Source organism: Lycium ferocissimum, chromosome 7 (genome assembly GCF_029784015.1).
Source record: "Lycium ferocissimum isolate CSIRO_LF1 chromosome 7, AGI_CSIRO_Lferr_CH_V1, whole genome shotgun sequence".
Lineage (NCBI taxonomy): Eukaryota > Viridiplantae > Streptophyta > Magnoliopsida > Solanales > Solanaceae > Lycium > Lycium ferocissimum.
Window position 1 is genome coordinate 33,629,875 of NC_081348.1, and position 25,514 is coordinate 33,655,388.

Here is a 25,514-nt window from a genome sequence, read left to right on the forward strand (position 1 = left end):
GCTCGTATCCAATCAATAACGTCGGACGTGTTGTTTGACTTGTTTCTAAAGTATCTAGTGGATATATGCTGACCATGTTAAGTGTATCTCCCTATAAGCAGAGGCGGACTCAGGATTTCAAGATTGCGGGGGCATTATTATCTTAACACAAATGCCAACAAAATTTTTAATGACGACTGAGTGATAATACTGTGTCGTACCGATCACTAATAGCGTAGCAGTGGCGAAAATACAAGTATATACGTCAAATATGTGTAATAAATAAAATTTAATACAGTGAAGCAAATGAAAGAGATAGCTCAGTGGCTAAGGCTATGTAACATGTGGTGACAGTGCATGTTCGAATCTAGGGGAGCTCATTTAACGCTTATTGCTTTCCTAAAAATAGGCTCAAAAAAATAATTAAAAGTGACATTCGGGTTCGATCAGCGGTGACATGTAAGGAAACGTGATTCAATCAACATGCCCCAAAGACACTTTCGTTTGTTAGAGTGCACAATTAAATATATACACATCTATATACATAATTTTTTTCCGAAGAGTGTGAGTGCATGTGCACTCCCACCCTTCCATGTACGTCCGCCTCTGCCTACAAGGTCCTTCAAATTGGATAGGTAAAAAGAGCAATTGGCTTTTAATTAATACCGATTTTTTTTTTTGGGTTAAAGAAAACTTATTATTTGAACGAAAGGACAATACGGTTTTGTTAGAAGTCTCCCATGCATGCATGAAAGGGATGTTACAGATAATATGGAATAGTTTAATATTCTAAAAGATGATATATGAGAAAATAGACAAAGCAAAATACAGCTCAATAAAGAAGATTTTTATAATGTTCCAGAAAAAAGGAAGAAAAAAAAATATATTCATACTCTTATTCTTATTTTTGTGATGTTCATTTGGAACCCCTGGTCATTCTAATGGAGATAAATTTGATTTAATTTGTGATATAATTTACTAATTAAAAATAAATTTGATCTAGTTTGTGATATAATTTAATAATTAAAGATTGAGATCATAAGATTTCAGATCAATCATTATACAAAAGATGCCTAGATCATTATGCGGCCTAATATGTATGTATATCTAACATCTGGATGACTACAATATCCTAATATAAGGTTGCTTCGGAAAAATGTATATTTCACCGGGTAATATTTACCTGCTATCAAGTTGACACAATGAATCATTCATCTATGAAGACTTAACAGCTTGTACATTTGATCTCAAAAACGAAGATTAAACAGCTTGTACACAATACATTTGATCTAGAAAAAGAAAAAAAAAATAGTTTTGAATGCCTGCTACGTTACCTTATTAAGTACTATAGGATTATTTTCTGAAGTACTTCTATTGAACTGAAAGTAATCTCACAATAAACATAATAAGAAATTTGACACAAAATTTAATTTTGGCCGTTGGAATTTAAAATCACTAATATAGACCAAATATCTCATACAGCGCGTGATATATAAGTTAAGAACTAACAACATGTATGCCTTTAATGTCAGCCACGGGCCATCAAAGAATAGAATTTGTAAATATGATATACGACTCTCACAAGTCACAACACCTCCTAACTAATTTAATTTGCTTTAGAAAGAGAGAATTTTTCATTAAGGCCAACACCAACCATATCGACCTATCCGATGGGGGATCCAATAATGGATTCGATGTTTCGACAGAACACACTGTGTTCTGATGTTGAAATTTACATGTATACAGATAACGTTGTGTATGCTTGTCATGTCAGAACACATTTTCTTAACTCAAAAGTAATTCGCTACTAAACCTACTGACGAAAATGGTGTCATAAGACGAATAAAAAGTGTCTCCCTCAGAAGAAAATTGCATTAAATGCATGGTGGCATTTAAGAAGAGTCTGGTGAAATAAAGGCAAAGTATAATTTCATTTAGCGAAAGTGGTAGAAGCAGAGTCCCTATACACTATACAGTATAGACAGACAGTTTTGTGGACACAAAAATAGGGATGACTCTGAGCTGTTTATGGGCCCAAAACACACGAGGGCTTTTTGATGGAAGTTTTTGTACGGATTTCCCTCCAAACACACTGGTCTTGAATTTTTGCCATTCATATGTGTGGTCTTTCTGATTTTGATTCCAACTCTAAGATTTTTTGTCTAGTGAGGGAATGAACTAAAATAATTTCAAAATTCAAGTATTAACAAAGGAAAAAAAGAACACCCCCAGAAATCATTCCATAAAAAAGATCCCATCTTTGGCTATGAAAAATTAGCAACTAAAAAATGAACTTACCAGCAGTAAGATAGAAATTGAAGAGACAAGAAAGGGGGGGGGGGGGGGGTAAATATGACCCTATAACGGTAGGGGTATAAGTAGTATGATAGTATAACGGGGGTAAATATGAACCTTTTTTCAAAGTAGAGGTAAATTAGGCCCTTTTCCCTTTATTTAAAAAGTCATTAGCCACGGTGGACGGGGGTTAAAAATAAGAGGAGAGGAAGTATAACTGCATAAACCAATTTCCATCAGACATGAGTATAAATCTGATTCAAGGGTAACTTCAAAAAAGCAGGAACACCTGAACCAACATCACCACACAAACAAAACAAAAAAGGGACGGAGTTCCTGCATTAAAGAACAGGGAAGAAGATGATCAAAAAGACCATCTAGGCAAACCATGGCCATGGTCGAAACTGAAGGTCCAGGTGCATTTTCGGCCTAAACATATACATAGATCGCTAGTTTGTTGATCTGTTAATAATCCAAAGCGAACCTCTCTGAGACGCACCAAGAAAATATTCTTTCTTGATTTTCCACTATTAAATAGCTGTTGCTAATTTACAATGCCTTTGGGTGAGCTAAGCTTTCTAGAAGTCCAATAACATTAATTAAAGAATTCCGTCTCTGTAAAAAATTTCCAAAGGCAAGCAAAAACCATTCCACCAAGCAACCTTCAATACATGGCTTCATCTGCAACACAGGTTGCTTAGCGTCAATTCATAAGCATTGCAAAAGGGCAATAAGAAGTAATGAATATTGCTGCGTCAAATAAAAAGAAAAAGAAACTGCAAATTAGATCAAACCATTATTATCTTCATTCATGTTGTAGTCGTCTTCGTCGTCATCGTAATCATAAAGATTCTGTACCATTGTTCAAGAGTTTCAATATACATGAGCTCATTTGATATACACTTCTTTATAGAGAATGCCATTTAATGATGTTGATCTAGGCATACAAACAATTGACAAGCAATGCATGTATAATTCAATCTAGAGGAGCACAAAACATTCTGATTCAAGTTCCTTAAATATGGCTGTCAAGGTAGGGAAGCAGAAGTTTTTCCCACATACCTGATTGTAGTCTCCATCATCGCTAAATTCTTCTTCTTCCTCTTCAATCTTCTCCTCTTGTTCTTCCTCCTCGTCTTCACCATCCTTTTTCTTTTCACCCTCGTCCTAAGCAGTTTGCAGTGAAAAGAAACATAACAATCAAACGATAAACATTGCAGTAGACGAGCTATTCTTTTTTACTACAACACCTCAAAAGAAACATTCTCTGTAAAAGTAGAGGTTTAACCTTAGACTTTTGATCAAGCTTCTCAAGAAGATCCAATTTTTTATTGTCTGTCACCAAAAAACAATTTCATGAGCTTGATAAATTACAGCAAACGAAAGGCCAAAGAGAGAAAAGCTCTACATTTCTTTTCAAATTGATGTCAGCTCTTGTAAACTTCTTTAGGTAATTGTAGACCAAATTCAAAGAACTCACATAACTTACAAATAGGGGTGTTCATGGGTCGGTTTTTAGTTAAAACCAAAACCAAACCAATTTAGTCAAACCAAATCAAACCAAATATAATATATATCCATCGGTTTGGGTGTTGTCAGTTTGGTTCGGTTTTTCACTTTTTAAGAAACCTAATGCTATTTCTCTTTTTCATTTTTTCCTACGATTAGGAAAGGCTTTTCCACCACACAGGCACGTACCCACTTAATGGTGGAGAAGAGTTTTCTTTTGTGTAGGGTGACGTAAATAGCTAATGTTCTACAATCATTTCACAAAATTGTCAATGTACAATGACACCGAGAATATGTCTATTGACAAATTTTCAAAGGAAAAAGTTGTACCAGATCTCTTGCCCCAGCAATAGGATAAGTTTGTCAATGCTCATTAATAGAGCGACCTCACCATATCATGAACTTCTTGGGATGTATAGAACCAATGTATCTCACTTTAAGAAATCTTTCAAGTAGAAAAGATATAAAATAAAGTTGAAGAAGAAAAGGATTAGTCTCCTTTTTGTTTTATCTTCTTTTTCTTTTTATTGTCTGGCTTCTTTCTTGGCATTTCAACTTCTTTCAGGCAGATAGTTGCAAATGACCATTATTTGGGTGTCTCCAAGTACATTTTGTACACAGCCAATGTCTGTCAGGTAATGTGCTCATGATGATTTGCTAGAGGTTCTGAACTAGGTTAGCATTCAAAGAGCTTTGCTATAAATCAGTGATTCTATTACCAGAGTGTAAAGATTTTATGCATGGTATGTCATGATTTGCAACTCAACAGTCAACACTTCAGAAGACCTATAAAATGTCCATATATGAAATAGAAAGGAAGGCAATTATCCTAACCATTGCGAATGAGGCGTAGTTGTTGTATAGAAAGGAAAATCTAACAGGTTTTGATATACTATTGGATAGATAAGAAAGAACAAAAAGACCCACTCCAAAGATTCCATAGCAACGTTAAGAGGCCATATCAGAAGCTTTAAGTCAAACTTTGAACAGGGAGTGTATTTGTGCTTCGTGTCACAAAGATAAATTTCTTCAATAACTGTCCTTGGCCTATACCATCAAACATCCAATCCATGACCTTTAATAGGATCCAACTCAAAGGCCAAATTATTATCCACAAGAATGAGACATAATATTAGGCCCAGAGGGTGGACAAACCAATTTATCAAGCTAGAAATTTTGCAGACAACAAAGACCAAACAGCAAGAAAGAAAGATAAAATCATGGTACTTTTACCTGACTCTGCATTCCAACGCACTCTTTTTGCAGCATGTTTCTCCCCTCTTCCACCTGAAATATTTACAATCACAAAAACATCTAACTAAGCAAATAAAAAAAAAATAGGTTCCAGAGACCTGAATAAGCAGCACGTCCAAAGAATTTAAGAATTAACGAATACAAAACCTTTAGCTAGTTCTGCAGGAACATAGGTAGGATCCATCCTTATGAAGTGCGCCAATGGTGGCTTTGACTTGGCCCTCTCCGAGGTCCTATCTGAGAACCTTTGTATATCCATTCCTTTCGTTTCTAGAAGCATAATTTGTCATGTACAGAAGATCAGAAATCTGAAACTTTCAGAGGTTTTATCAAGTAACATCTAAATAATTGAAGTAATCTAAAGCTCCGATTGTCAGATACAAAATAACAAGACATTAAATGTCAAATCAAGCAGAGGAAGAAAATTGGGAATCTGATAACGCAGAAGGAGAAAGATTAATTTTCAAAGAATGCAGAAGGATTGACCAGTCTAACAGAAAATGTTTTCCAATCTGTACTTGAAATAAAACATGAACCTCATGCTTTTTCCTTCAAGAATTACGTAGCTTCCCTAATTTGCATTGTGGACCTTCATATATTCTTACGAGGAGAATAGTAAGAAAAGCATAGTCAAAAAGAAAAAATAAATCCTCTGAAAGAACTGTCCATGATGACTCCTTGAAACGACAATCTGCTAATATTGCAGCATGCATAAAATAAGTATCGGATAAGGTTGAAATATAGTGTATTGACCGTGTGTTTACTTTTTATTTTTATAAATGTTGATAATTGCATTCATAAATAGAACAAAGGTTAGTGCTGAAATTACAGTGCAAGTGAGCAAAAAAACAAAGGTATAGCCCTCTTCTATTCTTAGAGGGATCCACGAATTCTGATAGAATTTCTGTCTCATTTACATATTCCTTTTTTCACACCAAAAAGTGAAATAACACAATACAATCTAACTTAGGAGTTCGCTCTGAGGACGCGAGGCTAGTCATGGCCCTCCAGGTTTTGGTCGTGACAAAACGATAATGACAATCATTTACAGATAGCTCAATAAGTGGCTTTATCCATTCCTAAACAAGTGGTATGACATTTCCTCAAAAAAGGAGTAGTATAAGTTTCAAAAAGTTGAATGCTTACTCTTCAAAACATCACTTTCCTCTTCCAAATAGTAAGGAGAGGAGTTCCAATACTTCTGTAACTTTGAGTGCCAAATTGCCAAATTTATCCTTTCAGTGACACTTGCTGCATTACCCAAGCTCTCAACTTCCTGCAAATGGTAGAAAGGTTCAAAGTGTTATCTGCAAATCAACTGACCAACCGCATTATGGAAAATGAAGAACATTTTCAACCTTTCTTCTTAATAAACTTTAAGTAGTAAGAGATCTATCTATATCAAGCTTAATAGTTGATCTCTGCTGACAGGCTTCTCGCGATTGCGGACATTAATCAAAAAAGTTGGATTACATCTACCAAAAAATTTATTAGCCAGGTTAAATCAACTAAACTAACCGAGTAACCGTGGACATCTCAACATCCAGTAACACATAAGACACATTAATTAGGGCCTACATCAAATGTTTTTCACTTAAATATGAAATATACTGTATGATAACAGAAAGTTTTCCACGAACTTCTTATGTCAAAGGCACATGCACAATAGTTCAATTACTAAGTAAATATGTTAGAAATAGTTAACCAGGGGACCAATAAAATTAATGTAGTTTACAAGGAAATCATTGGGCTTAAGATATTCTCCAGTTACCAATGTGTAAACATTTCAATTATATTAACATACAAATAATGTACAAGGCTATTTTTGCAGTATTACCATATTAAACCTACTGATAATGCTAGGCAATGATTAAAACACTTATTACGCTTGCATAGAAAGAGAAATTTTGTCCAGTATCTCCTCCTAAAGGCAGCACCACAAAGTGCAGGCCAGCCAGTACTGCAATAAATTCTATATTCATCCTTCAGATGTTATTGGAGCATAATACTCCAGATGTATGGTGAAATCACATACGAATTCTTTTACACGGTTCAATTTTAACGTTCCTAAGATATTGCAGTTGCTGAGCTTCCTATGATTAACTTCAGTATGAGAAAATCACTTTTCCTATCCCTTCACAAAAAATTAGTCTCTACGTTAGCACGCATTTTTACAGCTTCCAAAGTTGGAAAAATTCACCCATTTCTCAAGACCAATATGTTGATCAACTATGCGTCAATTCCAAATTAGTCATATCCACTATATGACCCATACGGCTTTCTTTATTTGTTATACAGATGATTCAATGTAGTTCAATATCACAACCCTCGTCCCTTATCCAAACTAGTAACCAAGCTCATTAAGCAATGCTACCATCCAGAAACATATATTGTACCATAATTTGTGTGAAGAATATAACATTAACGAGCCAAAGGAATTAACTTACAGGGAAAAGTTCAAATGGGTCTTGCTTAGCCTGTGGAGCGCCATATCTACCACGCCCCCGACCCCGCCCTCTGAAGGCCATTAAACCGAACCCTGTATCATGGCCCATAGAAAATATTAATACGGTATTACCCAAAAAAGCGTTAAAATAGATTACACTCTAGGACAAGATCCCAATTGCAGCTAATGATAGGAAGTTTGGCATGTGGATTAGCTATCTTTTCTATTTCAAATGGAAGAAAATGGCTTTTTAACCCGTCTATTAGGTGTAATTTGCATCACAGAAATCGTAACTTCATACCTTTTCTAGTTATGGTAAAGATAAAATTCAGTGACTGAAGAGTGGCTTCATTTGGGTTACCAATATATCTCAATCTGAGCTTGTTTAGCGTGATCATCAAATTGAAGGCAATAAATGTTTGATTGCATTCTAGAGTTGCTAGACTGGCATGTGTAATTGGAGCACTCATACTATTGTACAGTCTTTGAGCAACTCTTGGTGCCTTTTACATTAATGGAAATTACTTATTCAAAAGCAATTATTATAGACCTAATAGGAAGGTACTTACTGATTGTTCCCTTCTCCATTTACTTTTCAGTTGAGAGTTCTGTGGATCACTTTGAGTATTTCTTAAACTGTGTAGGACAAAATCTGATCGAACTTTTCTACTTTTTTAAAAAATTATTGGACGTTTCTACATTTAAAAAAATGATTGAACATTTCTAGTAGTCTAGATCTTAGTGGAAGCTAGTTTTTTGTTTCTTCAGAATACAACATAGCATCTCATCGTTAGTTGAGTTAAATATGTCACATGTATTCCTCTATACCTAAGGAATACCTTAACAGTGAGGAACTACCCAGTGACTAAGCTCTACCAATAAGCTTTTGTGGTTAACCTTTCTATTCAATATATTTTGACATTTTACTATGTTTTTCAGGAAGAATGTGATGATTTGAGAGAGAAGGTGAAAGCGGGCCTGCTTAAAAAGCTTACAATTGTAAGTTTTTTTTTTTTTTTTGCTTGCAGTTTGACATAACTATCATGTTGAAACTTAGTCTAGATATTATTGTATGACTGAAAGCTTTACTATGTTTAACTACCGTTTTCCAGCATAAATACCCCCAAATAAATGACTTGTCCAAAAAGCGATTTCTCTGTCCACACTGCCTAGTGCAAGTTCTGGTTTCCCTCTAGGACAACCCAATTTCTCTTTTGTTATATAGTGTTAAAGCTTGTAATATGGATTTCGAGCGGGAGCTAGATTCTCCAATCTCACCTCTTCAGGCAGTGCTTTTATAGTTCCCTTTTAAATAGATGGAGAGCCTTCTCAATTCCTTTTTATTCTCCTCACTTCTAGGCATGGATATATTCCCTGATCCATGGGAGAGTTTTCAGTGATGGGTTGTGGTGAGACTCAAAATGGAAAAAAAAAAAAAAAAAACTTGCTCTGACACCATTTTGAATTGTGTGTGTAACCTCTACTAAATGTTTAAGATATAGTCTTCTACATTTCTGAAAAGACATAAGATCAATCATCAAGTTTTACAGTTATAAATTCAGCTGAACTCCAATTCCGTTTAGTACTACCACAAAACTTAATCTCCCATTTTTTTTTTAATTATTATTATTTTCTTTTTATTTTTTTACGATGGTAACATAAAACTTAATCTCCTATTTGACAGGTGGAGCTTGAACAGAAGGCTAAAATCCTTCATGAGGACATCACAAAGCATGTATGGTTTCAATCTTACTAAGTTACTTGTAAATTTGGATAATTTATTTCTTTAGGAACTCTCTATAAATGTATACTCCACTGGCATGAGAATACAGAATATTGTCGTGCAACATGGATCAAATGTTGTAAAATGATTTCAGTTCCATTTCAGTAACATGAAACAATCAATATATTTGTGGAACATCTAAATATCTAATGATACCTTTATTATGATTGGTTCTTCTCCTTCCCTTCTAATGTCAGAGGATTGCTCGAGAGCTGGAATTGACGCAGACAAAGATTGATCGGGCAAATGAGAAAGGATGGAGACAGGAATATCCTTTTTTCCTTCTTCTTTTTGGGTGACTAATAGCCTGTTTGGCCTAGCTTCTCCAGGGCCGAAAGTTTTTTTTTTTTTTTTTTTTCTCTAATGTTAAGGTGTTTGGCCAAGCTTTTAGGAGAAGAAAAGCTGTTTTTGAGAAGCTGGAGAAAGTAGCTTCTCCCTAGAAGTACTTTTCTGAAAAGCATTTTTTAAAAGCTTGGCCAAACACTAATTGCTGCACAAAAGTGCTTTTCAAATTGATTATCCAAACACGAACTACTTCTCACCACAAGTACTTTTTTGAAAAGCACATTTCAAAATAAGTTGATTTTAGAAGTTTGGACTAACAGGCTAAAAATTAATGGTATTTGACAAAACACCAAACCAGTCCCAAGGATGTAAAATTTAGCACAGATTTAGAAGTAAGCGCATGACTTTCTACGATCACCAATTTCATCCTAACCCCTATGTTCCTCTTTTATCATCTCATCCTTCATGCCCTAATTTTGTCTTTATGTACTGCTGTCTCCCTGTTCATCCTGGTCCATTCTGCAAAGAAAGGAAAGTGTTCCTTAACCCCCTTGCTGTTTACGGTTTTCCAGCTTTTGGAGAAAAAAAAGCTCCGACGGCAACCTATGTACTTGTCATTTATGCTTTAGAATATTCCGGAGTAGTTCCTGAGGAAGTAGAGCTTGAACCTCTGGCTAAGGACGGGATGGATGTCAATCAGATGCAGCAATGCTCAGATGAGACTACCCGTGCAAAGCAAAATATTCCCGGAGTGATTCCCAAGACATTAAAGCTTGGACCTCTGGTTAAGGACGAAAGGGATGGCAATAAGATGCATCAATGCGCAAATGAGACAACTCCTACTGGAGTTGTCAAATGTGAACCGGAAGATTGAGCAACTTGCTCAGGAAAACTTTAATAGCTCGTCCATAATGGAGGGAAGATGTGTCTTATCAGTTGCAGGTCTTACCTAGGTATTCTGATTTTAGTTGCTACAAAGGTTATTTAGTTCTAGCTTTATTATCTATGTTACAACCAGTTAAACTTTTTCCGGACCGCTCTAGTTGTTATAAGGAAAACGTAGGAGACATTTTGAAGTTGCATTTGCTTTTAGCCTTTATCATGATTCATGACAATGGATCAAGTATATGGTGTATTCTTTTCAACTTAATGCAACTAATCTCCCTTTTCCAGAATCATCTTTTCTAACATAATCAGGTAGAACTCTAGGTGAAATATCCAAACTAAATATTATCTAATTTTTACAGTCTTTGAACTTACATGTCTTCCCTTTATGTGCATGGGGTTTTGTTGCCGGGGGGGGGGGGGGTGAACTTTTCAATGTGGTATCCTTCTCTCAGAAAAGTACCCCAAAGATTTGCATATTCTGAAGAAGGAAAAAGTGGAATTACTGTATTAGGATAGCTTCACCAGTTACTCTGAATGATCTAAACATGTCAAAAAGTTGCCTCCGCAAAAATTCCTATAGTTAAGCTAGGAGGAGGCAGCTTTGAGTTATTGATTTGAGTTGTGATGATAAGGCCGAATCCAGTGTGTTTCCGGAAATGTTAACAGGTTATATTTATACGTATATATAGCCACATTTACAGTTCAAACAGGGAAGCAAAAGTTAGTCCTCATTCTTCTTATGAGATTCTATAACATCTAAAAGTGAGCATAGATATCTAAGGATTTCCTCTTTACACCACAAACGAAACATGAGTCAAATTCATCTTAATCTTCAAAACGTCTTGCATTCCTTTCTTGTCCACCAAATACATACAGGGATTAGATTGCCTCTATCCTTCCGTCTGATGAGATTTGCCAAAATTATTCTAGCATGCTGGTGCTTCTTCAGTGTTGTTCATCTAAGTCCTTTCATGCTTTTTAAAAATAGTTGCCAGATATGGTCAGACGACGAATCTAGTGTTGCAACTGAGGGGAGCATAATATTGCTCAACCAACATATGGTGAATAAAATGAAGTCACTCTAGATGAGTCATATGGTGAATAAAATGAAGTCACTCTTGATGAGTCATGTAGCATATCGCACGAAAGCTAAGACCAATAATATTCAACTTTAAGGTATTTTGATATACTTAAAACAGAGGCACTAGTCCGTCGATATCACCGAAATCCAAATAGCTTTGATGTAATAGCTGAATTTGCTACTACATCGTCTATTATAAGTTTAAAAAAGCAAATGATGGCATAATTAAATCCGCAATAACATCATATTACACACCGAGGACAAACTCAAAAAACACAAAACAAAGACGAGACCACATCACTATGATTTATGATTTGAGGTAATTTGATGATGCGAAACCTTATTTTAATATATATATATATATATATATATATATATATATACACACACACACACACTAGATGGCCCGTGGCCGTGCTATGCACGGACCTGATCTTCACTTTTACTTTTGCTTATTTTAAGTGGACATAGTTGGGATAAACGTTTCAATGGTGACAAACCAACAATAGTGCAATATAAATACAAATGCAGGATGTAATTTTTATTTGATTCCCGGATAGCCTTGTCTTGCTTACAATATAGCATCACAATAGAACATAATTGTAAGTTGCCATCACTTGTCCAAGTAATGATTGTTGGAATGAAACATTACTTTGGCACAACTGCAAACTAAAACAACACCTAAAGAACCATGATTTGTGGCTATAGCAGTCCACATTGCACATTACAAAGACAACCTCAAAGGCTTGAGTTAACCAAACAATGTAAAAGTATTTTTGTACCAAACTATCAGGTGCGAAAACACACTCCAATCTAGTCCTCCTTTTGCTTATTGACTCGAAGAATAAAACAGTTGTTAAATGAAGTTTTTTTCATCTCAACCTGAATTGTATGATTCACACTTGCATAATTTTCTTCCACTTCCTTATGTATTGAAGCGCAATTGACGGGCATGCACATATATGAATCCTTGCACATAGGCACTTGATCTATCAAGATCTGCCCATCAAGCTATTGCAATCCCCATGTTTTTTCGGACTTGACATTGAGTGTGTTTTGTGAAGGCCACATTAATAGTACCAGGATTCACCTAGAATCATAGACGGAATACAACGATATGAGATAAAACAGTCGCATTAACTGAAAACCCAAAAATAGAATGTTAGAATATAGCTTTCTGGATGACCGGTTGCTTACACATTTGTGAATAAAAAGAATGTTTATCTTATTTTGCTTCTTGATGGTATGTTAATGTGTTTAAAGCTTTTTATTTTTTTGTCTTCAATTTCAATCTTGGAGAACTTAATAATTGAACATAAAATTAGAAGGAAAATGCTATTGCTTAAAAGAAAGAAGAAAATTATCATATAAACAATGGAAGTATGCAGCTAGTTTAAAAGAATTACATACCTGCTGAGAATGGACTAACAATTCTAACTTCTACAATATGAATTTCCAACACGATCATGCAGCTCAAACTCTTTAAGTTGATCATGAATATATTCACTTTGTAGATCTTCTCCTGATTTGCATTCAATTCTCCTTCAGGTATCTGCAAGAAAATTAAGAGTTTTGCTTCTTCACAGTCCAAATCAACACACACATGCCCACCCATATCAGTTACTAAGCATGCTTATAATATTTAACACTACTTATGTTATGATACAACAAATAGAAACAATAATCTTTCAAAATGAAATAATGACAGCTGGTGAGGAAGGCGCTACAACATTCAACACGGAAACAATAATCTGTCAAACTGAAACAATGACAGTCAATGAGGAAAGCGGCACAACATCACTAATTTAAGAGACAGCCAGTCAACTGGAAGGGGAAAAAAATAACCAAACGAAAATTTCTTACAAATATTTATTTAATCTATCCTAAAATACCCAATTTAAAATTCCAGGTCAAAACCTCAAAATCCAAATAAGCACAATCAGAGGTCCAATCTATAGCGAAAAATTAGATCATAAAACTATGGGGTTACCTTGAATAGAACAAAAATCAAGCTTGAAAGTAGCCGGCTGGTTTCATCGAGTTGCAGAAATCTAACTTGATTAAACTAATTTTGGGGACAAAATAGCACGATAACGAAAGGGATAAAGAAATGAGCAGCTAAGCAAAGGGAGTAAGAATGCCAGTATGAAGGTGCATGTACTTGAATTAGTAATTGGATTAGAACTACAGCAATCTTTTTCAAGCATATTAAGTGGAATAAATGCATTTTACTTTTCCTTGTCCTTTAAGTACGATATTTATTGTTCGGTAAAAGTGAATTGAGTCTCAAATCACAAAACTTCCTGTAAACCAGCAAGATATTTCTGTAATCCAAAAATGCAATCTCGTGCCAAATGTAGCATGTGATAAACCAATAAAGGAGTGTATTATTCATAAATGTTGTCAAAAAATCAGTAAAAGAACATGTACCAGTAGATAGGAAAGGCACCATGACCATAATATTGAGCTCCAGGAGTGCATGGGTAGGTTAATTTGAAGTAATCATCACAGTAATCTTGGCTCGGACTCATTTCCTTGTTATAGCACAAACCCCAAGCCAGTGGTCCACCAGTGGCGACTCCATAACCACCTGTTAACATAGAGTTGTAAGTTAGCAGAGACATAAGACAACTGAGGTGAAGAGATATCACGGCAAAATAAGCTACCAGGTTAAATCTGAAGTGGTCAGAGAAACTCCAACTACAGTAGAACATGAATCTCCAGAGGTTAAGGAGCGAACAAAAAAACTATTCAGAATTGGGTATCGTAACCAAATTAAATCCCAAAATCTTTTGTTTTGAGGCAATACCTGTATCATTTGATGAAATAACACAAGATAATAATCTCATTTGGAGAAATCATGCCAAACTTTTGACGAAGATAAATAGTGATTAAATATTACGTCTAAAAGACCATTTGTTCACCAAAACAAAAATTCATTTTGCACATATCAGGTTATGTGTACATACTGCCACAAGTTAAGCATGCCGAGGTACAAACAGATAGATACCAAGAATAGGTTAAGTCATCCATGGATGGTAAAAGAGGCAAAAATTCTTCAAACAAAACATATACAAGTCACTTTTCAGCATAACAACTCCATCTCAAATATAATATATGCCACTCTAGGAAGATTTCCCATTTCAGTTATTCCTCACAGAATTATTTGACTAAAACAGCTCTGTTTTCCTTACCCCCTGTTCGGATGGTGGTTTCCCGTGGTTTAATGTATGGTTTTCTACGAAATCATGTTTGTTTCCATTGTTCTTAAAAATATGGTATGGTGTTATATAACCATGAAAAGTCCCAATTTTTGTAACCACGGATTTGGTGGTTTTTCCGTGGTTACGTATTTCATTTCTCCACTATACCCCACCCTTCACGATCCACCCTACCCCACCCCACCCTACCACTTACCCCACCCCACCCTCCATCCCACTCACCCCTACCCTACCCCTGTTACCACCCATCCCCACCCCAACTACCCCACTCCTCTGCTACCCACCCCAACCACCACCCACTACCCCCCACCCACAACCACCCACCCCCACCCAATACCTACCTATTTTTCAAAATTCCTATTTTATTCTTTACCCGAGTTTTATTGATATATATAAACTAATTTCTAATTAAGAGTTAAAGGGTATTTTAGTAAACTTACAAGTTATTATATAGTACCATACAGTCAAACCAAACAATACAAATGTTATTAAATCACAACAAACGATACAGTCCATCCAAACAGTGTGTTCATTAATACAGTACAATATTGTACAACACCATACTGTACCATACCATACTGTACATTAATGAACCACGGGAAACAACCATCCAAACAGAGGGTTAGTAATTAGCTCAACACAGTTAATTGAATCAAATCCCCAATCAAAATCCTTCACGCTAAAGATGTAATAAGTTGTCAAAGTCTATTTTTGTAATCATCAAGACTGGGGAACTTACAAGTAGTTTTGCTACCAACATGGCCAGGAAAGCAGCAATTTCCTTCATCTGCATTTTCACTTGGACCAAAAGACCATCCGGCAAATTGCAAGATGCCACTTTTATATCAATTCATGCAATAATAAGGCATCATAGGTGAACAACTGGAACAAAAATTAGGAAACAAATTTGACAAGGTAGTGTGAGTGCACTTACATAGCAAATTTGGTAAAAGGTGGCTTCCCATGATAATATTTATAAAAATCCAATAGAGCTACAAACTTGATGACAATCCATCTCCCTCCATCTCAAAACATCTTCATACAAGATATACTTATCTTCCAGGTAAATCCAATCTGCAACACACCAGAAGGTAATAGAAGCTCGAAAGCTGATAGCAGAAAATAAAAAGGCATATCATTATTTTATTTAAAATTACAGTTTTGACAGCAGAGCTACAGGACATAATCAAATTCATGTCTAACTCCAATTGCAGGTAAAAAGCACTAAAAGCGGGAAAAAAAATAAGAGTAAGCTCGTGACACGTTCAATTGCAGGTACCGTGCCCGTGCAAGGTACGGGCATTTTGGTAACATATTATGCAAAAGAGATCCGACTTCAGGAAGATAATTCCCTATTTGTTTAATTGTTTAGTAGGAGTTAAAAGAAAGGAAGCAGCACCACCAAATAAAATTAACGAAATATGCCTCATATTATGTACATTCAATAGTGGAACAAACTTATAGTACTACATTGTCAATCTAGCTGGACTGTAGCAGCTATAGTTGGCAGTACGTGATTCATCTAGGTATTACCTGAAAAAGGAAGACCAAGCATGCGAAGTTACAAGTCACAACTAATACATTCACTTTGTGAAGCCAAAAATTTAGATGGTCTGAATTTTCTGAGGTAATAGTTATCCCGGAGAAGTACATGATGTCCATTTTGGTAGATTTAAACATAGAAAGTCGAGGACATGTGCAACGATCTGAAATATTTTTGGACAGAGTTTAGCAAAACTTGTGGGAGTTTCAACTCAAAATTATAACCAAGGTTTATCTTTTTTATTAGAGATTGAATCAATCATAATTTTTGCTTGTTAATTACCTTTGTAGAATTTTCTTGTCTATTTTCCTGCATTCTTCCTTAAAGCATGTCGGCTGTGGTAGTGCAGCAAGCTGAACATCAATTTAGCTCAAGTAGGACACTTCATACCACGAAATTAAGAAATGATGCAGAAGATACATAAATTTATGCCTGAAATATGAACCTTGTCTGATAGTGCACTAACACCTAAGCTGGCCAAATGTAGTATCAGTCTCATGAAGTTACATACTTCCTCTATTCTCATTATTTTTGTTCTGGACTTATATTTAACGAAGTCGGTTAAGTGATTAATAGTTTGAAATAAATAAAATTTCTTAGAAATAATTCAATATTATGATTAATAATAGAGAAGCCATGTTCCAAGAACCATTATAAATTGTGTTCTGGTGTTACCCAATCACAAAAAATACTATGATACTTAAAACTTGAATTTAGCAAATATTGATCAAGTCTGTACCTTTCAACTAAAACGATAAACAGCAAAGTTAAAGCTCAAAAAAGTATCAGTGATTGCTAAAGCGTACGAACTCTAATAGTTGAAAGCACTTCTTGACCACCAGAAGTTTCTGATGTCTACATCCACTTCAAGGAACCTCTAGACACTCAAATAGTAGCTCAAGGCCAATGACACTTCCCCCCATCTAAGTTTTAGATTTTATCTCATCTGTTTCTTTCCTTTTTAGTCCTTGTCTTGTGACCCTAGTATCAAAAGCCTTAATTTCCCTTTCAGATTTACAGTCTGTAAAGATGTATCGTAATATATTTCTAGATTCCAGCAACTCATACATAACATTTATCAAGAAGCCAAAAAAATAAAATAATACAGGTAACGCAAAGCAGCAAAAGTAGTTGGTGTCTTCTTATTCCCGACATAAACTAAAGAAAATGATAGAACCCGTGGCTGCCAGTAAACCATTAGAAAAAGAAACCAAATCAAGCCAATAATCAGGTCTAATAAAAGGAGCCAATAGCTAAGAGGGAATGAAATCAAATTATTAACTTTTTTATTTAGTAGGCCACAAATTATTAAAGGCTAATAACAGGACCTTTCAGGCTTCAAAAACATTATCTTGGCTGCCTCCAGAAAGTAAAAACAGAATTAAAGAGTAATGTAAGGTCACCTTCAGTTATCTTCGTACATATAAACTAATATAACATAGCTGAGGCATTCTCCAAGTAATATTCCTTTGTTAACCAATTCAAAGCTCAAAGCTCAAAGCTCAAAGCATAAAGCACGACATCAATGTAAAATCTGCCATTTCTTCACTTCTACTCTAATGCATTCAACTAATGTTTGTTTCTGCTCAGAAACGTATCATTTTCATGTTACAAAAGCAGTTATAGCAACATATTAGAAACTATGCTTTCTTTGCCATTTTTTAGTTTGGTCCTGGCATTTTATGTTATCATTTGAGGTACACTACATTTCATCACCATAAATCCTAAAAAGACAATGACAGGAAAAAATTTAGGCAGTTAAGAAATACGCTTCACTAATTTTTCCTATGTACTAAACATTACATAGTACTAATGGTTTCTTTGAACTGATTTACGGCTATACCCCATTTGGGTCTCCCATTCAGCGAAGTTGTTAGATGACTTTCATGTATTTATGTAGTACATAATAAAAACAAATGAATTAATGACTTGGTATAAATAACAATGCTCAAGAGAAGAGGTCCAGCGACAACATTGAGAACTTAAATGCCATAAAACAGTCTGCATTGGTGTTTAGTAGCAGAGAGTTCTTTTTTTTTTTGATTAAGCACCGGGTGTCCGAGTCTCTTTGAGCCCCGACTAATCCCGGGGGTGCACAGGCCCTCGGCAAGGAGTTTCCCGCAAGTGCACCACGGGTAATTCAGGGTTTCCCCAGTCCGATGGCCCTCAGAAATTGTTTGCACCCAGCGGGTTTCGAACTTGAGACCTTGAAAGGGAGCACCCCAAGGCTCAAGTCAATTGCCACCAGGCCAACCCCTGAGGGTTTAGTAGCAGAGAGTTCTATCTGCTCCTATTTTCTTCTTCATCAAACTTAGAAAGAGACCATAATTACATTTTAAATTCTAAAACCTGCAAGCCTCAAGCCTGCATGCTCCATATCATTAACTTCAGATCAAAGCAGAAAACCTATTTCAACTTGTTACATGTTGGGATTCTTTTTCTATATCATTTTCTTATCATGTCCACCTAAAACAAAGAAAGAAATTTAAACTTCTTGTGCTTTCTACTGAGCAACCATTTTAATTGCTGTTTCTATGGAAATAGGTAGGATACTTTTGTGTGTCGAACTAACTAACTGCTTTTCCAAAAATCAGTCTTCAGTAATCCTTGTGTATTTTTAAACCTAAGTGACAGTTGAAATGCCATTCCTTATTGGAGATGCAAAAGGGCTATCTGGAAGATTCAATCCTTGACCACTGCAAATTATCCCAAAGAACACATCAAATGAGAAAAAATCAACAACAACAAACTAAAAGGACACAATCATACACTTTAAAAGGACCAAAAGGAGAAACAGTGAATTAAGAGGAAAGGAAAGTAGTGATTTGTCTCAACATGCCTAGTTCTGTCCTCGCTGGTGGAACCATTGTTCCATACATCTAGCATGTAAGTGAAACCCTCGACCGATGGGAAATCAACAATTGAAGGAAATATGTAAATATTAATTTGAATTGTATGGAAGATTCTTGCTGAAAATTATGCATAGTGAGATAGAATAAGCAAATCAAATAGAATTAATTGGAACACAATTGAGCCAATGCTCCTCAAGTACTCTATTGTCAGATAGATTATTATCATCAGATACTTCGATAGAAGGGAAAACTGGTGGATAGGGAAAAAATTGAGATTCATTTAACCAGCAACCAGAGATCTGAAAACGCAAGGTCACATATAATCGAGAGTAGTCAAAGAGCAATCACTGCTAATTTCAATAGATTAAACTACAAACATAAATGGCATTAGCAATGCAATATCATTGCATGCTCAGGATTCCACATCTAAGGTTTGAGTAAGGTACATTTGAAATGTGGATCTTTAAACAATAACCAGCAAATATGCAAATAAGTGATTAGAAGCCTTACAGAAAAAGAAACCAGGAAATATACCTATCTCGATCCTTAGGCTTTTCCTTGTAAGGTTTCACCAAAACACGTGCTCCACAAACTAAATAAGGATTCCCCTTTGCCAAGATCTGCTTAACTGTCTCTGGGAAAAGAGAAAAAAAAAAAAGGTTACAAATCCAAACATTCTCTTGTGTTGACAAGGAATCCTAGCATCTTGGACTGGTCCAAATTGACTGCATAAACATGAGAGGCTCTAATAATTTATGAAGAATGGAAAAAGATGACTAATAGTAGGTGTCAATTCACTTGGAGTCGGTCACTTACTTGAAATAGGTGGAAACATCTTGCTCACTGAAGGTATTCTCTCCATGTATTTTGGAATATCCTCAGCTAAAATAACGGCATGCTATTACAAACTTTTTCTGAACATTTAAGAGAATATAATGTGAAATTGAGAAAAGAATAACAGACACTCTTTACAATCTGGCGTCCGTTACCAAAACAACTCAGGATGACTAAGTCCTCGAAGTCCTTCTTTTCGCCATCTCCTTTTGCAAGACGACAAATTTTCTAATCTTTTAACACACTAATTTTTCAGTAGATCCACCAAGTAACGGCCGAGATTCACCAGAACTCTCTACATTATTCCTGTAAATTGCATGGAAGGATTTCTGAAAATCCACAATGTCAAACAAACGGTTCCTGTTACCCGATCCGGATCGGGAGACGAACCAAAGGATCTCCTCGAACACGAACTCGTCGCAAGGTATAGCTACATACATTTATCAGTAAGCCTCATTGAAAACTAATAGGAGTATTGCTATTTTCATTATTTATGCCTAGATATAACATCCTTTTATCTAAAAACTTTGCTTTTTAAACTTTTTATGTTTTTTCCTCTAACGAATCAATAACTAAATATCCCTTGATCCAAATTCATGTCAGGTGAACCTTAACAACTTGTGCATTGAAGTTGCATAAAGAGCAATAGAAGTAATTAAGTTTGACTTCAAAAGTGAAAATCCAACCTTCAAATTTGCTATGTTGCAGGGGATCCCCAAAAATGTTGCCGCACCATGTCCGAAACTCCAAAAAATGCATCCATTGACATTTACTTCGAGTGGATCGACCATTCTATTAAAAAGTTGAACATGACTTATATCAAAATGTAATGTGCAAAGAAAAGCAGACATCCACACTTCAAAGGAAATAGAAGACCAGTATAGGAAACATGAGCACCCAAAGCTAATATTACATTCAAATAAACGTGCGCTTTATGAATTGGGTTAGAGAAGACGTCGACAACGGTCAAAACTAAGATTCTACTTTATATATTATATTATAAAGATAAATCAAATTTCTCCGACGATATGGAGCAATCAAATTAGAAAACCTAGTCAACAAAGCTCCATATTTTCATTATAGTCCTGCTTAGAGTAATGGTTTCAAAGGAACAACATCAAAACTAAGACTCAACTTTTTACCCAAAATTAGCAAGAAGGCTACTAAATCACCAAATTCCAAGTGCAGCAAATTTAGCCCCAAAAATCAACAAAAAATTAAACACTGTATTCTTCAACCGGGTTTGTCATTTGAAAATTTTACAATCTTTGATTTTTTGAAGCAAACCCACCACCAGAAAGCTAAGCAAACAAACAAAAAGAATAAGAAGAAAGGAAGCAACCAAAAGAACCCACCAGAAAATCGGAAGAAGCAGCAGACAGTAGCTCAACAGTACAATGGAAAAAAGCCCAAACGTTTTAGAGTTCATGAAAATTCTGACAATAACAATGAATTTAAACCATAAAATTGGTAAATTTGAAGAAAATTAGGGCAAGAGGGAGAAGCATACCTGTGAAGACGAAGGTGGACACTTCTAGAGAGACGAATTGACGATCAAGACGAAGATAGACAGTCGCAGAGGTTTTAGAGTGAGAAAAAAGGATCTGTGTAGATGTATGTAGAAGGAGGAAAAACAGTTGGATCGGGTATAATTACCGAAATACCCTTCATCGTACCCTGAACTTTCACTTATTAATAAAAAAATATATAAATAAAACTAAATAAACTAAACTAAACTAAATATATATACACACACACATATACAACCACAAATGGAGCATCCCTCTTACAAAGGAAGAGTCTTTAAACTAGCATATGGGTTGTGAACTTGTGATTTTTTTCTACAAGTATTTTGCACTCTGTTTGGTTTGGATTAGCTCCTGTACTTATAGTTGTGGTTCTTTCGTTTTTATATTATTAATTTTTTTGGACACCCTCTCTTATCACATTGTTTGACAAGAAAAAGCACAAACTCGGAAAGCACGCAAAACTGATAACTCTTCCATCAGACGGGCATAAACCAGTCTTTAACTGCATAAACCGGAGCAGCAAAAAAAAGATGAAAGAGAACGAATGGAGATTTATGGTCCTATCTAATACATAAAAAGGAGAGGAAGTATAACTGCATAAACCAATTTCCATCAGACATGAGTATAAATCTGATTCAAGGGTAACTTCAAAAAAGCAGGAACACCTGAACCAACATCACCACACAAACAAAACAAAAAAGGGACGGAGTTCTGCATTAAAAACGAGGGAAGAAGATGATCAAAAAGACCATCTAGGCAAACCATGGCCATGGTCGAAACGAAGGTCCAGGTGCATTTTCGGCCTAAACATATACATAGATCGCTAGTTTGTTGATACTTAATAATCCAAAGCGAACCTCTCCGAGGTTAAGACATAGTCTCGGCCTCGGAAACCTCACACTAAGACCTCGAGACGGTTGACACCGTACTAAGACCTTGAGACTATGTCTTAACCTCTAAGGAAACCTCACACTAAGACCTCGAGACGGTTGACACCGTACGACAACGGAGAATAAACACATTAAGAATCGAGGAAGACAAACGGTAGTTCGGACTACCTACCGTATAAGAACATATTAACGGGATTTCGATGAATCCCAAAGGTAGTATGAATTTTAGCCACTCATACTTGCTCGATACAAGTTCATTGGTACCATTGGTACCATTATGGTTTGGTACAAAATTGTCAATGTACAATGACACCGAGAATATGTCTATTGACAAATTTTCAAAGGAAAAAGTTGTACCAGATCTCTTGCCCCAGCAATAGGATAAGTTTGTCAATGCTCATTAATAGAGCGACCTCACCATATCATGAACTTCTTGGGATGAATAGAACCATTGGAGTTAGTCTTACCGATTCTGAAACATTTTAAACTTCTGCTTCCCTACCTTGACAGCCCTTACAAGGGAATGTTGCACCGTAGAAAATTATTTAGTGGGAGTAGCTTAGGCCCTTTTATATATTGTTGAAATTCACCCTCCGTTATACTTTTTAGCCATTCATGCACACCCGTCCGGGTAACTTTTAAATATATCCCTAGCAAGAACAACAAAGGCACAACAATTCAATCATCACAACCAATTTGAAGACACTTGTCTTTTTTTGTTTGGAGATTTTATAGCAGAAATAAAAAGTAAAGAAGCGGAGAATATAACTAAAATTCGCACAGACGAAAAAGAGAGAAGAATTTACCTATTGTTAAGAAACCGCTGGAAGAGAAAGAGAAAAAAATGAAAGGGAACGCTAGGTCAAGGGCTTTTTTGTAACCGGGTAGTGTTGGAACCGAAAAGTTACAACAAGGGATACATAGGTAAAATTATTGCTCAACCCAAAATTAATAGGCTTCCTCTGTGTCAATTTGTTATCTGATCTTGACGTGACACGGTATTTAAGAAAATAAAAAGACTTTTTAAATATATAAAATGTATGAAATGTCTTGTAGCCCTAAACATGATATGTGTAAAGCTGGAAGATTACTATTATTTGCGGGTCATGAAACTCAAAAATAAATTATACAATACTAAACAACTGCTCTCAACAAATGGCTCTATTATAGCAGTTAAATTCTCATAAAATCAATTCTTGTTATAAAGCCAATAATTATTGTTTTCTCAGCCCAATTTAAAGGACAGGAGTTCATCCAATTAATATACTCCAAATATTTTATTACTCAATATATGTATTGCATCAAAACTAATTTATATTTATAATTTTATAAAATTTAATCTAACGTCATAAATTAAACATAAATGGAGATATCTTATGTGTGAATCTTTCTAATTATGTGGTTTAAATATTGGTATATTAGTCATTCTAAAGAGTGAAGAAAAAAGGCGAACTCTCTCTGTCACCAAACACCATACAAGTATTGGATGCTTTTAAAGTGACATTTTGAGTAATATTAAAGCCATGACGAAGAAGAGAGGGAAAAAATGAATGTGTTTGAGCGGCGGAGGTACAGTGTAGCAAGAAGTGATCAAAGTAGTTGCGTAAGCAAAGCGAGGATTACGGATCTCAAATCTCCTCCAATGAGATAAGATTTGATACGTAGTGATCATTATGCAGTAAACCATAATGATTAACATGCATATTTTTGGGAGTGGGGTGATTTGCGAAACTAGAAAGGAAGAATAAAAGACATCAGAAGAAGATAAAATAAAGATTGTATAGTAGTAATATTTCAGCGGAAACTAAAAAGGAACAATAAAAGACATCAGAAGAAGATGTTTTGGTCCAAAATCTCACAAGAAATAGAAGCCCTAAAATAATATCAACCTTACAAGGGAGTGTTGCACCGTAGAAAATTATTTAGTGCGAGTAGCTTAGCCCCTTTTATACAGTTATTCTACAAAACAAGATGAAAAAAGATACTAGTAATTAATGGAACGGAAAAGGGCCATATATACCCCTCTACTATGGGATATTGTTGAAATTCACCCTCCGTTATACTTTTTAGCCATTCGTGCACCTGCCTGCCATCTGGGTAACTTTTAAATATATCCCTAGTTTGACGGAGGGGACACGTGGAGGGTTTTGGGAGGCTGACCTGTGTTTTTTAATTTTATACCCGGTAAAACGGGTTTGACCCACTACCCGAATTAAAACCCACCCCAAATTAAAACCCCACCCACTCGATTAAAAACCTTCCCGCGTACACTCTCTCTATAGCTCAACCTCCATGGCTCCACCTCCATAGCTGCTCCATAGCTTCTTCTTCATCTCAAAAAAAGCGACTTGTAAGCATAAAAAAGGTAATTTTGTTCACCAAATTCAATTTCTTTAATTGAGTTGAGCCCTCTTAAATTCTAATATTTAGGGTTAATATAAGTTTGTGACTCCATAGCTCCACCTCCATAGCTTGTTCTTCATCTCAAAAAATGTGACTAGCAAGCATAAAAAAGGTAATTTTGTTCAATAAATTCAATTTCTTTAACTGAGTTGAGCCCTCTTAAATTCTAATATTTAGGGTTAGTATAAGTTTGTGAATTTCAATGTCTTTCTTCAATTTTAAGGGTTTAGGAAATGTCGGAGGTTAGTGTTTCTTCTGCGAGGACTTGCCGTTGCGGGCTGGCTCTCGACAATTCACTTCAAAAACTCCTGCAAATCCCGCAAGGAAATTTCATAAGTGTGCTAATCTTGACGTAAGTTGGGTTTTTCCGGTGGATAGATGTTGAAATGTATGTTTAAACATTAATTAATTTCATTTATTATTGGTAAAAATCATGCGATTATTGGAAATGAGATGATGAAGATTTTCCCGATGGTGCGGTTATTGCAATTAACCAACTACGGTTAGAATTGGAAGCAAAGAAAAGGATCGATCAATGTTTTGAATATGACGTTGGATCAAGTGAAGATCGAAAGGGATGGTTTGAAGGATAAAGTGGAAGCTTGGGAGGCCATGAAAAACTTTAAAGTTAATAAAGCTATGAAGTTGGAAGAGAAGGTGTTGAAGATAAAGATGTGTATTATAATGTTATGTGCGTTAATTGTTGGATTTGCATTTTCGAT

General features: G+C 35.5%; 2 protein-coding genes and 1 long non-coding RNA gene across 12 annotated transcripts in view; 1 reads left to right on the forward strand and 2 right to left on the reverse strand.

The window, feature by feature from the left end:
- The window catches only part of LOC132064521 (uncharacterized protein At5g08430-like), a 56,233-nt gene extending 45,423 nt beyond the window's left edge, over positions 1–10,810 (forward strand). Inside the window, exons 7-10 of the mRNA XM_059457524.1 lie at positions 8,423–8,482; positions 9,168–9,218; positions 9,464–9,534; positions 10,114–10,810. Of these exons, the coding sequence (XP_059313507.1) occupies positions 8,423–8,482; positions 9,168–9,218; positions 9,464–9,534; positions 10,114–10,180 (249 nt within the window). The 3' untranslated portion in view covers positions 10,181–10,810. The remainder of the gene's footprint in view (positions 1–8,422; positions 8,483–9,167; positions 9,219–9,463; positions 9,535–10,113) is intronic.
- On the reverse strand, positions 2,489–7,576 carry LOC132064522 (DNA-directed RNA polymerase III subunit rpc31-like). 2 transcript variants are annotated; one of them, XM_059457526.1, is made up of 8 exons: positions 7,485–7,576; positions 6,184–6,313; positions 5,185–5,307; positions 5,017–5,070; positions 3,563–3,609; positions 3,337–3,441; positions 3,069–3,126; positions 2,489–2,955 (listed from the first exon to the last, which is right to left on the reverse strand). In XM_059457526.1, the coding sequence occupies exons 1-8, from the start codon at positions 7,563–7,565 to the stop codon at positions 2,939–2,941; spliced, it is 615 nt and encodes a 204-aa protein (XP_059313509.1). In that variant the 5' UTR covers positions 7,566–7,576; the 3' UTR covers positions 2,489–2,938. The 2 variants fall into 2 exon arrangements, with proteins under 2 accessions (XP_059313509.1, XP_059313508.1); XM_059457525.1 differs by lacking the exon at positions 3,069–3,126.
- A 1,226-nt stretch (positions 10,811–12,036) lies between the features above and the next one.
- Positions 12,037–20,938, reverse strand: LOC132064520 (uncharacterized). Of its 9 annotated transcripts, none has more exons than XR_009416573.1 (9): positions 19,953–20,938; positions 19,671–19,861; positions 16,567–18,980; positions 16,275–16,447; positions 15,676–15,815; positions 15,481–15,578; positions 13,951–14,110; positions 12,931–13,072; positions 12,037–12,610 (listed from the first exon to the last, which is right to left on the reverse strand). It is a non-coding gene; the product is annotated as an uncharacterized LOC132064520 (long non-coding RNA). The 9 variants fall into 9 exon arrangements; XR_009416577.1 differs by having other exon boundaries at positions 16,567–16,637; positions 19,953–20,084; XR_009416578.1 differs by having other exon boundaries at positions 16,567–16,619; positions 19,953–20,083.
- Positions 20,939–25,514: the final 4,576 nt, after the last annotated feature.